Source organism: Battus philenor, unplaced genomic scaffold, assembly GCF_028537555.1.
Source record: "Battus philenor isolate CCGP_79_NKW_IND1 unplaced genomic scaffold, ilBatPhil1.0.hap1 SCAF_7, whole genome shotgun sequence".
Lineage (NCBI taxonomy): Eukaryota > Metazoa > Arthropoda > Insecta > Lepidoptera > Papilionidae > Battus > Battus philenor.
This window is the reverse complement of record NW_027181737.1, coordinates 863,896-879,947: the sequence shown is the minus strand read 5'-3', so window position 1 is coordinate 879,947 and position 16,052 is coordinate 863,896. Positions and strand designations below refer to the sequence as shown.

The window sequence follows — 16,052 nt, the reverse complement described above, 5'->3', positions numbered from 1 at the left end:
AGTATTATATTAAACAGTTTTATATTACACGCGTGGACGTGTGGTATTTTTAAATATAATTATGGGACAGTATAGTTTAAGGAACATATTTTGGTGTCGCTAGGGTTCGTTACGAAGGGTATCTGAACTCGATTGTGAGTCGACTTGACCCCGTATACTGTATTGAGTTGTACCACAGTGTTAAGTAAATTTTAAAGTGTGGTATGTATAAGCAAAACCTTAAATTCAAACATAAGAGCTTACTACAGGTTTTTTCTTATTTTAACATCCTCGCAATATCATCTTGTTGAAGGTTTCGTTATTTCAATATCCTCGCGTATTTAACATTAAATTTATCAATGACTAAAAAATTATGAAAATTAGAAAAAAGGGTTTTATTTTAAGTTTTAGTAGTTTTAAAATCCTATTAATACTTGCAAGGTTAACTCCATTGCTGTGTTGGGTTTTTAAAATTACCAAGGGGAGTATTTTCTTGGTTTTGTAGAAAATCAAAATATTCTTTATTCGAATAGGTTTATACAAGCACTTTCGTTCTTTCGTTGTTGTCCATATAGGAAACTACCGCCGGCTCGGAAGGCAGTTCTGCTAAGAGCCGACGAGAAACTCAATAGTTGCTCTTTACAAATATAATTTTATAAATGCTTGACAATAATTAGCTTCCTGAGTGAGCATCAACAACATTTAATTCCACGCATTAACATCTGTATAGTATTATTGAATAGAATAATATACTTTTTTCAATAATAATTTTCTGATATTGTTTTTAAATCTCCAGTGGCAGGTGTGAAATTGTTTGTGCAATTTTATTGTACATACGTATGCCTTCGTCTACTCTCATCTCCCGGTACGGCTGTTCACCAAGGGGGTGATAGACCAAACCCCTCCATAGATAAATAGGGAAAAAGAGATAGAATATTTGTATATTGAATGTACTTTGGAGGAGGCTTTAACTTTGAGAAGGTCCTTAGAAACTAAGTACAAAATTATCAAAACTATTACTTAAAATTACTAATTTTAAGTAATTTGTATGGAATTAAATAAATATTTAATATTATTATTATTTTTACGCATAGCTTGTGCTATAAACGATTTATTTAACTTTTGAAGACAAAAACGAAAAGTAGGCTGAAGGCTTAATGGATCTGGTACGTACTGTCTCTCTATTCATCATTATCACCTGCCAATTATAGGATGTCCACAGCTGGACATAGACCTCGCCCAAATATTGGGATCATTTAGAATTCAGCGTTTCACGATGATTTTAACAATGTTATTTGTCAACCTCGTGGGTGGACGTTCTATATTGCTTTTCTTAGTCTGCGGTCTCTACTTTAAACCCATAAGGTCCAAGCGACCCTGCTTACTAGGTATATAAGTTATTATGGATTATCTATGTTTTATTACGTTCATTTACGATGTTTTCTTACTTTGCATGGCAATTAAAATTACAATGTATATCACAATAACTTTATGACCATACGATTATTACATGTTTTTTACATTGTTACTTCAAATCCGTTACAATGATATCGGTCGTAATTTTTATATATTTTAATTGCACTTGTAATTGAAATTTATTTTAAAATGACCTGTGAATGTTGTTCATGCCTGACTAAAGTATTTCATCATCGTCTTTTTACCGTAGAAGCCTTTTGTAAGGCCTTCGAAGATATCTGTGCGGGGATATACAGTAATCGCCTTGCGTAGTTGGCAAATTTTTTATCCCTTATAGACGAAGCATTTAATCTCTGTCTCGCCTGATGTTAAGCGATGTCGAGGTCGACAATGCTATATTCTTGCCTAAGGAAACCTATTTACTCCTGTCTTAAAGAGAGCTAAGTTATAATTGTATGTTGAATGCAGTTACGGTACGCAAGGGGACGCTGTTGCTAACTTAAAAACTTGTTTGTGTGCAGTACAATCATATATATCATTGGAAACGAATCTACGATCTACGATTTAAAGTCTCAATCCTTTACCGCTGGGATGAGGTTAATATCGTATATTATATTATAACTAGCTGATCCCGCAAACGTTGTTTTGCAAAAAAAAATTAAAGTTTTTAATTAACAAATGTAAGATAAGGGTTGATCGTAGAGGGGTGAAAATTTAGGTTTGTATGTATTTTTGTATGCTGTATCATAATAAAATTAAAACCAAAAAAAATGTCTAAAAAATTAAAATTAAAATTTAGGGGTGGACCACCCTTATCACTTAGGGGTATGGAAAATAGATAGTAGCCGATTCTCAGACATACTGAATACGCATGTAAAATTTGGTAAAAATCGGTCAAGCCGTTTCGGAGGAGTTCAAGTTAGAACACCGTGACACGAGAATTTTACATATTAGATTTAAATAAGAAAATCGTCGATAAACGCCAAATGGAAGCATCTTTCAAACTTGATCCTAATGTAAATCTATGTGGAAGGTTGTTGTCCAGATGTGAGCACCATGTAATGATGATGAAATACAAATTAAATAAGTAATCAAAATATTAGAAAAGAATCTTCATTCTTTGACATCACGGTGTGAGTTTCATCAAACGTGCCGTGTATTCTAATCACGGAACGTCATTATCGAGTTTTGCGTATATTGTTTGCTCTCTGTGATCCGGTTTATAAAGCTACCAGTTTAAATTGCGCGTGGTATGAATAGGAAGCGAATTCCACTAATTTATATTGTGATGCGTAATTTTAAATCTATAATTAAATTATTTGTTATAAAAAAACGTAAGTAAAGAAAAGCTTATTGGGGCGAAAGTTTCAAGGTCACCCAGAGAGCAATGGTGAAGGCTATGCTCGGAGATTAGCTGCGATATCGAATCAGAAATGAAGAGATCCGCAGAAGAACCAAGATCGGCGAGGTAGTTCGAGGAATCGTTTGTCTGAAGTGGAGGTGTTGAGGCCGAAAGGTTCTTGAATCAACCAAAAGCCAGTAGAAGCCGCGTGGGTAAAACTCCCACTCGGTATAGATAATTCGCAGGAAGATGATGGATGCGGGAGATCGGTGATCGTGACGATCTTTGTGGAAGGCCTATACCTTACGTCCATCGGTTGAAAAGAAGAAATAGAAGAAGATTATACCTTGGATAAGGTGTACCATACATTAATTGTAGAAAAATTATATATAGATAAACCTCTTTAAAGATATTAGACATATTTACAATCCATCTGTATATAGAATATGTTCTGCTCATCAAAGAAATGTTCTGAATATAATACATTAGTTGACAGATAGAGATAAAACAGGTCGAAAACTGTCTTTTGAATATTAATTTTAGTAAAATCTGTTACAAGACTGGTTGTAGCCTTGTCAAATACAAATAATGATTTCTAGAAACAACGTGGTATACGTAATTCTTTTATTTTATCAAGTTTTTCGTGTTTTTGGGCATACTGTAGTTGGATGTAAAAGCTGGATTAGTTGAATTATTCAACATTTGATATATAGATATGTTTCTAGGGTGTGTGTGAGTTTAACCATTTCGCTTTAATAAAAAAATTACGTATGTTACAAGGTTGGAAAACAGTGATGAAGGTGATCTTTGATTACCTGTTCTGAAGTTACGGTGATGAATGATTTAGTTCTGTTCACGTCTCTATTAAATAGAGGGCGGCTGTAACTCTACTTTTAGAGGTAGAGACACTTTTCTATGCGAGTGTTTCTGTCGTTTTAACATAAAGTGCGTCTTTCGTCTACTTGAACGATATCTGTCCACCTATACACTTATTGGTCTCTGGTCTTTACTATAGAACTTTATGGCCTTATTGGTCATCTGATCTGTTCCGCTATGTTGCCTGCCCTCTGTCATTTAAATTCACCAATCCGATGTACTTCGTTTACTTTTATTCGATTATATATCTTCTTATTTCTAATTATGACTCTAGTTCAGAGTGAGAGATTTTTCTTTACTGTTTTTGATATATCTACTATTAAATGTGAAATATTATTTATGTATGTTAAACAATATATCACGTTGAGTCGTTATTTTAATTAAATCCGTTAAACAATGTTTCGCCACAGATCGACTTAATTTGTCCCCCGGTTGGGTAATTCCGTTGCAATATGGTTTTTGCATCACCAAAACTTCGTTGCACGCAAAAGGTCGAGTGACACTTTTTGTCACTTGCACTGTTAAGGCCTTAAATTTATATGGTCCAGTTTCATTGAAACTCCCTTTAACTTTCTTTTTAAATTATTCATAATTTGACCTTGAGCTGTGACCTTGAAAAAACAGTTTTTATTTCTTGATCATCGCTGCTATATATATCTAAAGTTAGAAATATAAATTTACTATATCCAGGCATTTTATATAATTTTGTAAAATTTGCTAAGAGTGTATTAATTAGAAGAAATGGTGTTATGGGCTTTCGAAGGATCCAAAAACTGAAAAAAAAAACGATCGAACTACAGAAAGATCAAATACATTAGGAGACAGTGAAAATGTTCTTCTTATTATTTTCTGCCCATGAACGCCCACTGCAAGGATTCTTCTCCATGATTGGTCTTGCACTGCTCTCGTCCAGGGTCTATCAGCGATTATGTCGTTGGTCCATCTAGCGGAGGGCGTACTCAAATCAAATATTTGAAGTACATGAAAATATTACATGAATACACTATTACAAGAATCATATTAGAGATATTTGAAGTTGAATTCGTTTTATCGCAAAATTATCATAGTAATCGACTTGCTATTTTAATACAGCTGCTCCAATCACAATCCTGACATAATCAAATAAAATAAATAAATAAAAAAACTTATTTCATTGAGATTCATAATAAATAACGATCAATTCCAAAAACAACTTTTCTATTTATAGCAAAGCAAGTCTTTAATAACCTGATTATATTTTAATTGTATTGCTTTATACACAATATGTTTTGTATGATTACATCCTAGTTCATCTTTATTTTTTATTTTGATTGACATCAAATGTTTGATTGATTGTGTTTTACTTTGATTCAATAACAACTAGAAACATTTTTACAGTTTTTCCCGTAATGTTTTCATTTTTGTGTCTAAATGAAAAACTTAGGCTTTATTTTTTACTTTATTATTACGTTTTTCCAATAAAGAGTATGTCAAAAATTCTTAAATGTAACATTAAAAACATTGTACACAAATGTGTATGCCTTCGGTCTAAAGAGACACACAATGCAATTTATAAAAAATAGACAGCCAGCAAAAATACGATGAAATATTTTTTTCATAAAAGTCATAACCTTTTAAATAACTCTTATTAAGCATTTAAATATTTTCCTGAAGACTTAAAACCCCTCCAAAGATGTCTAAGGGGGATATACCATAATCACCACGTTCAATTGGCGTATTGTCAATCACATTGTGGTATTACAATAGTAGTAGAGGGCGCTACTGTTCATCTTCTGGAAACTTGTTTATGAGCAATGTTATTTCTATAGATCTAGATCACAAGTCTAAAGGGCTGATACCACTAGATTATTGCTACTCATTTCATTGCCTATTTAACACGTTCACTGCGGCTTGAGGTCGATTCAGCCTCATGGTAAACTTTGCACTGGTGCGGCGCGTAAAACTCGTGTTTTCTCTCTAGTGCGGCGGCTGTTTACACTCAACCGTATGAGGTATGACAAAGACAAATATAGCTTTCTTTATGTCTGCGAAGCATTGACTCAATATTGTAAAAAAATATTGATGAACATGAGGCAGAAAAGGCCTCAACCGCACTACTAGGAAGTTCAGCTTGAGGCTGATTCGACCTCAGCCGCACCAGCTGAAAGTTCTTCAAAATTGGGCCCGCAGTGAACGTGTTAATAGCAATAAACTTATTTAATACAAGAAGACACTGCACATTAAACAAAGAGTAATTTAAACATAAAACAGTATTTTAAATTTAACTGAAAATAAAACAGTTGAATAACAGTCTCGTAGAATAAAACGATTTGCAATTATACCAGTTGACCATATTGTTATTTAAACATGTTTACATGTTTCTGTGAATTAAATTCCATTGTCGAAATAATATAACGTCAACACCCTTTAAACTAATACGTAATAGATTAAATATCTTTTTAATTAAACATTAGTATTGTAGACCAAGTTTCTACGCACTTACTAGCTACGTGTTTGGACTATAAATGAATCTTATTAGCTTTGTGGTAGGTCTTCATAAAGTTCTTGTCAAACATCGATTGTTTTGGTTTTAGCTTCCGTCTTCTCATGTTTTTGGTTTATTTGTACATGTGATTTATCGTCTATAGCATGTTTGTAGTTAAATTACGCTATAATATCTTGTGAGTTGTTTATGTGATTCTTCAATAGGAATGTATTGTCTCGATGTATTCAGTAAACCAAGGCCACCAATGTTGCATGGTGAATTACTCGTGTGAAGTGATATTTTTTTGTTGTCTAACATTATCTCGTTTGGGGACAAGGAACTTTCAAATTTTAGAATTAATTTTGTTCACTTACTTCTTTTCATTTCCTTTCTCATCTCTCAATCTTCTTAAGATCATTCTTTTATCTTTTGATCTTCTAACATGATCTTTCACACTCGTCCATTTTTAGCTTTATCCTTTTCATCACCTTTCATCTTTCACCTCACCTCTCAAATATCACAGGTGCATGATTTTTATTATTTAAATATGTATCAGGGTTGTTTTGATTGTCACATTTACACTTCTTTGTTCTAATCTGATTTGATATTAGGCTTCGCGTGTCGATCGTGCTATCGATGACCATTGGGGCCTATAGATTCTTGAATGTTGACCACGAAAAGATAAACGCGACAAGAGAGTCAAAGTCTTGAGAAATACTTAAGGCGCTGGCCTATGTCTTGCAGTCGGCGTCTGTCGCCTATGATGATAATGCTTAACCTGCACCGCCTCATCTAACATCATTTATTTTTCCATCTGACTTCCGCATTGTAATATTTCAAGTATATTTATGTTTTCATTTATCTGTTTATAATTGAATTACGGTACCTTTTATATTAAACGTAGTTTCTTTTTATTATAAAATAAAAAGGAAATAGTCATTATAGATTTAATTAACTTGCATAGTGTTGTCAAACATTGATTGTTTTGATTTTTGACATTCGCATTATGGTATTTCAAGTATATTTATGCTTTAGTTTATTGGCTCTACAGATTTTTTTTATAATTGAATCGCGGTTTTATAATATATTATATGTAGTTCATTTTATTCTCAAAAACATGCATGTGTTTTCAAATAATATAGTTAGTTTTTATTTTACACTTCCGTATTCTGGTATTTCAAATATATCTGTTTTCATTTATAAGCTACAGCTTGTTTACAATTGAATCGCTGTACTATAATATATTATTCGTAGTTTATTTTAATTCTTTAATAAAAAAATCAATTTTGATTTCAACTTGCATAGTGTTTTTAAACATCGGTTATTTTGATTTTTTATTTCCGTATTCTGGTATTTCAATTATATTTGTGTTTTCATTTACAAGCTACAGCTTGTTTTTAATTGAATCGTGACATATAATATTTTATATGTGGTTTAATTTATTCAAAAATAAAATATATAGGAATCGATATCACGGATTTACTAGACCTGTAAAGCGTTTTCAAATATTGTTTTGATTTTCCATTTCCGCATTCTTGTATTTCAATTATATTTGTGTTTTCATTTATTATTTACAGTTTGTTAATAATAAAAATATGGTATTATAATATATAGCTTGTTTAATTCTAAAATAACATTGGAATCGACATCGTGATTTTACTAAACATGGTTTAGTCTTTACTTCCGCATTATGATAATTTTGATTAATTGGTAACGATTTGTTTGTAACTTAATTGAAATTACGTTACGAATTATTTCCAGTATATGATTTTCAATGTGATAGACAACTTTATTTTCTTCTTCTCTCCAATAGGCGCCCACTGGAAGGCATATGCCTTCACCTTATCATCCTTCTCATCACCTCAATGATTAGTCATGCACTGTCCGCATACAGCGACTCAGATGCGGGCAGCGTAAGACAAAAGAAGGATAATGATACGGTGTATAGACAAATGTAAAAAGAATGATAGTGAATGATATGATAGTAAATGTAACCAGTATAAAAGATCTCTGAGATTTGGCGGCATGGAAAAACAGGTGTTTTGAAAAAAAAGTAGTCAGTTACAAGTTTTTCGATTTAAATTTTAAAAACCGGAATCTAGAAGGCGTGTTTCTATAGTTTTACGTCATTTAGTGTAATATCATCACATGGGTAACCAATAATCAGAACATGGTAATAATACAAAAAATTTATTAATTTATTCTTATAATAATCCGCAGGATCATTGATTTTGATCCGAAATTATATCTTTAAACCTAAAGCCACGAGTTTTAAATATTTTAACAACATATTATTTATTAGCCATAATATAAAAACATTAAAAATAAATTCGTATCACTTCAATTTCGTCTTCAATTAATTAACAAATCATATGTCTGAGTGTATTTATATATAATTAAGATTTACAAGATATCTCAGATATTTCGTTTCTTAGTTTTAAATCTGCAATTTAAATTATATCATTAAATAAATCTCATTATTGTATTCAAGAGTTTTTAGTTTATCGAAACGCGTTGAACTTGTTTTGTAGATTCATTTACATTGTTGATATTATAATGGACGCATGGATGTTGGTAGGTTCTTCTCAACAGATCTACGTTCCCAGCCATTGATTGCTTATTACATATAATGTTAAAATAACCGACGATTTAATAGCGCATGTAAATGTATTTCAATGTTTTAAATTTAAACTTAGTTCCAAACGCCTCCTGATCTGAAAAAAGACCACATTTACTTATGATAACTTAAACCAATATACTTAAACATAGTCATACTGAAGCATTATTATAAAAATGGCAAGAATTTGATATAATAGGTGGCGCAAAAGTAATGTCATAATGTGAACTTGACTTAATTTTTACAAATGGCGCCATATTATTAGAATCTATATTACACAGACCTTAGCGTCATTGCCTTTATTTTGAAGTTTAAGTTTAATTCTTTTTGACTCACGTTTTTGCATGTTACAGTATATGTTTTGTATTAACTTTAATTGTAATGTAAATACTAAGTTCAAGTAAAATAATTGTTCTGATTTATTTGAAAAATATCGGTGTCTTGTTTGATTTAAAACGACGTAATAATGTACAGTTTTTAAATATTTACTTTTGTCTTATTTACGAGTTTTGGTTCAATAAACTTCTCGATCTTTCATAATGTTTAACTTCCTCAATTTGTTGTATATCTATATATTGCAGGGCTTATGTAATCGCTAAGAATGTTTGTAATATGAACGAGTCTAATGATTTAGCACGTGTTGTTTTGTTAGTCATTCAATCAGATACCATCAGACCGATATCGTGTACCGTACCTGTATGGAAATACTTCGTTAGCGAACGATTTCATTTTAAAGTCATCACATTTGTTTATTATAACGTCATATATTATTATTTAATTTTATATGTTACTATGAAACAATGTTCGATGATCTCAGTAGATCCTCCGGACAAGATTCATTCCCCCCCCTAGCGCAGAGGGTGATCACCAGGGGGACGTAAGTGGGTAGGAATCTTACATAACTCTGTCCTCCCCCCAGAGGCAGGGCGTCTTGAACATACGAAAGTTATTCCCCGCGAAACCAAAAAAGAAAAAAAGATATTTACTAATAATAACTTAGAGAAGACAAGAAAAGACTAAGATAATAATGTAAAGGAATTAGAGTATATATATATATGAACTCTAATTATACAATAGGATATATGTTTACTTATAAAAGTAAATCGAATCGACGAGATTAGCAGTAGATCAGTAAGAGCAGAACAGGAATAACAGACGAAATAAACTCAAAGAAACTGAATATGTTTTAATATAAAATAACATATTTAATAAACATTTAAATAGCGTGAAGTCGAACGCATGATCAACATTATTCCACTTAATCGCGTTTCGTGTTTTGCTGACTCTAACATATAGACGGCGCATATTTGTACGTATCGGCATAAATTACACTCTGTTTGTTAGTGTAACATTATAACTGAAGTTTTGGTAATTGTAAAGGCTTCCATAACTTTATATTGATTAATTAATAAATTTAATTTGGTTTTTGGTATTAACTTCATCGTAGGATTGGCTATTGAAGGTTTTACTTAGCATAGATGGAAGCACCATTCAGTTTATGTATACGAAGGAAGCAGATTGTTCATAAATAACCTGTCTCAACGTATTACGTTAAAGGTTTAATATTGTTTACGTCGTAAAACGTAAACGGAAAATAACTTATCGACGCAATAAGCCTACCGGTATTTAATTAAGTTATAATTTGATACCGTACACAAACAGATGAATAATCTATTGTTTTTTCTCAACAGATCCTCGGACGGAGAACTGGTGGCTCATGTCGGGACCTGGACCACTGTTAACGCTGTTGGCTACCTATTTGTACTTCTGTACATCAGTTGGTCCAAGGTACATGCGCGACAGGAAACCTTACTCCTTGAAACAACCTATGATCATCTACAACATCACTCAAATCATCATGAGCGTATTCCTCGTCTACGAGGTGAGTTTTTTCATTTTATTTATATAAATAAGTCTTATTACACTAGTATATAAATATTATATACATTTCAATTTAATTTTTACATGTATCAATAATTTTCTCTTCGGTGAAATTATTTTTATATCTAATCTTATTAACCTTATTTATGTAGATATTTTTGCATGCAAGAATAATCTAAATAATCCGACCATTTAGTTCACTAAGTCCTCTTTATATTCTGGACTTTACCACATTTATACAGAACTCTACTCTCTACTGCAGAGGTAACATTTGCTTCCTTTACTCTCCTATCTCCTATCCACTGCGGCCTAGAGATCAAGACGGAACCTTCCAAATACAGGACAACGGTCTTTATTTTTGTTTTTATAAGGTACACTTTTGACCAATGTTTACTCGATTATGATAATATAAAGAAGAAATTAAACATTAGAATAGATTTAATAATATATTTCGTTCCATTCAACCGAGCAAATTCTGAAGCTGTTATTTGCTTTGTAAAGATGATCTCAAACATCCGGGATTTGATGCCTTGACTGGTAAAGAACTTTGTATGCTAATAGACGTAAATATAAAGTTTGTTTATTTCTATCGCGACATAACAATGAGTCATTTTTATTTTTCAATAACACTTATAGATAATGCACGGATTTATATCAATACACGGTTTAAATCCCTTCCACCTGCACTAAGTGTTTCGCTAATATTTTTATAGTGAACAGCCAAGAAGTGGAACAAAGTACCAGCGTAATTTTTTTCAGACAATTATAACTTAGGAGTTTTCCAAGACAAGAGTGAATAGGTTTCTGTGCAAGCATGTAGCATTGTAGACCTTATCATTAACATCAGGCGAGACAAAGGTCAAATGCTTAGTCTATAAAGGATAAACAGGATAATTGATTATAGGTGTAAAAGCATAAAATGATTGAATATCATTCTCTTTCATCTCTCTCTCATTTGCTGTCAATTAATGTACGGTAACCCCTATTCAAATATCAATGATTTTATAAAGAATAGATAACGTTAGATTTATAGTAAGAAAAAGCGTTTTAAAAATTCAAGTCATAATTTTTAGTAGGTCTTTGTTTTGCCAGAAGTATTAGCCAGCCGATGAAAAATAACATAGATATATATATAAATATACTGCATTAATAAATATATATTATTAATAATATATACATTATATCATTACAAATTAAGTGTAATACTGTGATCAAAAAGTAAAGTGAATCTGTTTATAAAATGTAAAATGTAAATTCTTAATCAATTCTTCTAAGTCAACTTCGTCGTTCAAAGCAATTCCCGTCTGATAAAACGTTTTTTCAATTCCTCGACACAGTCTTTTTCCTGTATATCCTTCAGGTCTTAGATTCTGTTTTTTATTATATCAATGATAACAAAACGGCGTCCCCGCAATGGGCTTTTGAGTTTGCTGAATAACAAGAAGTCGCGCGGAGTCAATTAAGACGAGTACGGTGGTCAATTAAGTCGAGTTGTTGACGCCTTTTTATCAAAGTTTGATCGATTTTGGCACCAATCAAGGCTTGATGCGTTTGACAAAAACACGTGTAACTCGGAGATGAATAAACCTTTTGAGAAAAAGCCGTTTGGCAAATGCTATTGACAGCCCTCCTAACCTAGGAAAATAAACTTACCTGCCTTCCTAATGTCCGAGTGTTTTAAATGTCAATTGCACTTTACCTTTTTGACACAGTTAACCTTCTAAATTACTATGAATATTCCGATGAATAATTAAAGTTGCTTTATCAATATAACAAAAACATGTTTAATTATTGGCATCATGTTCAAAATGCACTTAAATACAATTTAATAAAAAAAAACATTGTTATTATTACTAACCTTAAAAGCAAAATTAAGTCAATCTGCATATCGAAAAAGCCTTATTAAGTATGAAAGGTTTCTTTTTTTTAATATAACATATAACTTGTACCCATGACCTTGTTCCTTATTAAATATAAAACCTTTTTAGTCTTACATTTTATTTTATTTGCATGCAAACTGGTTCAGTATTCAGTAGTTTAAAGGAATGCATTTAATTTGTTTACAATGCAGGCCATATGGGAATACATATGCAAAAAGTTGCCAAAAAAATATTAAAAGTGCTCGTTCATTTATTTACTGCCAAATATAGCAACACTATAAACTTCCTGTTGATATGAATCTTATCTAGATATTGCCTTGCTTTTCGTAGTTTATACTATCTATCTAAATATACATAAAATGAGCTGAAATTTAAAAAGTAAAGTTCAAAAGAACACTTTTTAAGATCAATAAGTAATTTTAAACAAAGTATCTAATAGATTCAGGCGTTAATTTGTGGAAGTCCATCCTAAGTAAGAAAGGGACTAATATATAGCTACTTCCGCTATGTAGCAGTAGTCGTGCAATGAAGTGAAGAGAATTCAAGACCTTTTTGAAACATTTTTGTTTATTCGGCCAAGTCTGTAAAGATCATAGCCAGCTACTTTTTCCAGAACCTTCTCAGTCATCTCAATAAAATCTGGTTCAAACCCGAATGCTAGTGCGATTTGGTCTTATGTTGAAATCAGATGAACTTTTAGAGGTCGTTGAAAGACCCTTAATGCCGACCGCTTCCTACCACTCCTAAAGGATATCAATGGGGGAAGGATATGCACAGAAGTGGATGGTATAGTGTTGAGATGATAATTTTGAAATGTTGGATACAACGATATTGTTGTAGTAATGTGTGGTGGTTTTGGATTTATGATTTGCTAGATATGAATAATTTCATAAGGTTTCTTTGTTACAGGGTCTAGCCGCCGGATGGTGGAATGATTACAATTTCACTTGCCAACCTGTTGATTACTCTTATGATCCTAAAGCTTTCAGAGTAAGTTTCTTTACTTAATATTACTCGTAAATTGATATCAGATGACATTAACGAAACATCTTTTATGTTTAGATTTATTTGGCTCATGCTTTTTAACACTGGCCACTACAACCACAATACTTTTGTTTTAAAACATTCTTGCACGATCGAATTAAAATTCGAACGCGTGTTTGGATTCAACATCAATGGTGTGGTCTACTACATGATTGGGTGATATATCTATTACCTCGACATCAAGAAAATACAAATACGTTCTCGAGTGATACGAGGTTGATGATGCAATTCGAAGTACATCAGCAATACGGAATATGAACGCTACAAGTTTAGTAGAAGTGTTTAAAGTTAAGTCTATACTTCCAGATGGCAGGTGCAGTATGGTGGTACTTTTCAGCGAAGATCATGGAACTACTGGACACTGTATTTTTTGTTCTTAGAAAGAAGAACAGACAAATATCGTTCCTCCATCTCTATCATCACACGATGATGCCAATTTGCTCTTGGATCGGTGTTAAGTTCCTACCAGGTACGATATTATACTTTCATATCTTGAAATTGGTGAAGGTTTTTTCGTAACCTTCGTTTTTTAATTTATTAAGAGCTGAAAATTAATTACTCTGTTTATTTGTCATGTCTTATTTTTTATAACACTGTAATCATAAAGTAAGTTGAATTTGTTTATAAAAACAAAGTAATTATCGTTCGATAAAAAGCACTTTTGTCTACACTTTTTCCAGTGCTCGAGACTATCGGAATAGGCTATGTCCGGTTCAAGACCTTCTTTGATTAGTTTTTTTTTTCAGTTTTCCGAATAGCCAGAAGTCACATGGATCCAAAGCAATTTTTTTCAAAGGTTTTTACTTTTCACAGGTGGCCACGGAACACTTTTGGGTGTCATCAACTCTTTCATCCACGTGATCATGTACACTTACTATCTGATATCCGGTCTTGGTCCCCAATACCAGAAATATCTTTGGTGGAAGAGGCATCTGACTAGCCTCCAGCTTGTAAGTTATTATCATAGATATACATAGTTCATTAACCTAAATATTATAACAATATATGTGATGCGATTAAAAATACATTAATTTTTAAGTAAAGTTATAATGAAGGTTTTGTTGATAAAGCTAATCGGACAAATACACTTTAAAATATAGTTAACGACTTAGTAGATAAACACTAAGTGTTTTATTTAAAACAGATCTGTAATACAGTTAATAATAATTAAAGTTTTGCTTAATAGTTTTATTATTCAGAGAGTTTATTAATGTACATATAAACTAAGGAGTTCTTGCTGATTTGTTAAATTTAAGTATTAATTAAAAGTTGCAAACTGAATATCACTTTACTTCTCCCAGATCCAGTTCGTCATTGTCTTCTATCACAACTTCACCGTTATGTTCGGCGACTGCAACTACCCCAAGTTCATCAATTTCCTCTTGGCCCTCAACGCTGGTCTCTTCTTGTACATGTTCGGAAAATTCTACTACCAGAGCTACGTCAAGGTAGATACCAAGAAGAATGACGATACTATGGACATAGGCAATAATAATGTGACATTAGCAAATGGCAAAACGAAAGAGTGCTAAGACAATTACATAAATATAATGTGATGATTTATAGTTAATAAGATCTACGATAATTTTGTAAAGGTTTCCTGTTGAAACTTAGACGATGACGTATTTTAAGGACGATGGTGCAAAACTAGTATCGACTATAGTTTTAATTTGTATTATGTCAAACAGCATTTCATTTTGAATATCCTACATATGTTTCTCTTTTAATTTATCTATCGCATTTTTTCCACCGAAGTAGTACTATTGTTAGTGCGTTTATACTTAAGTGTATAAATTTATTTTCCAACACCTGAATAGAAGGTATAGAAAATCCTAGAAAAAAGTGGAAAAAAAACGGATAAAATATGCAAAATTGTTAAACATATCAACAAAATAATTGGCACTTGAGTTCATTTGTTTCGTGATTTCATCGTGACTAGACAAAACCTTTATTTGAACACATTACGTATTGATGTTTTATAATGCTGGTCATTTGTGTAGAAGATGGAATGGCATGTCAACTGTAAATATGTTTAAATTCCACGTTTACTTAAAACCACTTTGATTACTTGTCTCTTCTTGAAATTCTCATCTGTACTCATCACTATATCTTTGAAACTTTGTATCTAAAACACTGTATATTTTATACGAATATTTATTATGCTGTATATATCACAAACAAAGGAATTGGAGGGTTGATTATTGTAAAATATATTTATATTCAAACTTTAGCTCCTATAGTCATAAATATTGGTCAGAATTTTGTTTATACTAAATTTATCACGAAGAAATTTTATATAATTAAACTCACTAAATGAGAGAAGAGGGAAAAGGATATATCTGACAAACTTCATGCAATATTGTATCTCAAAAGATGTCTATTCCTGTGCTGATTATTTTGTTGATTATATGTTCAAATATAGATGCTCGATCATTGTTAAAATCTTCAAACACTTGTACATTGACTTATGTATCGTTTTTAATTAAGGTTTATATTTAGTTATTAGTCTAGGTGAAGCGTAATTGTCGAATAGTACAATTATAAATATAGTTA

General features: G+C 31.7%; 1 protein-coding gene across 2 annotated transcripts in view; it reads left to right on the top strand.

Annotated features, from left to right (window-relative positions):
* LOC137930919 (very long chain fatty acid elongase AAEL008004-like) overlaps nt 1-15,812 on the top strand; it is a 66,219-nt gene extending 50,407 nt beyond the window's left edge. For both annotated transcript variants that reach the window (XM_068774280.1, XM_068774281.1), the window contains exons 3-7: nt 10,386-10,576; nt 13,365-13,445; nt 13,806-13,968; nt 14,313-14,449; nt 14,801-15,812. In XM_068774280.1, the coding sequence (XP_068630381.1) occupies nt 10,386-10,576; nt 13,365-13,445; nt 13,806-13,968; nt 14,313-14,449; nt 14,801-15,031 (803 nt within the window). In that variant the 3' untranslated portion in view covers nt 15,032-15,812. The remainder of the gene's footprint in view (nt 1-10,385; nt 10,577-13,364; nt 13,446-13,805; nt 13,969-14,312; nt 14,450-14,800) is intronic.
* The last annotated feature ends 240 nt before the right edge of the window (nt 15,813-16,052 follow it).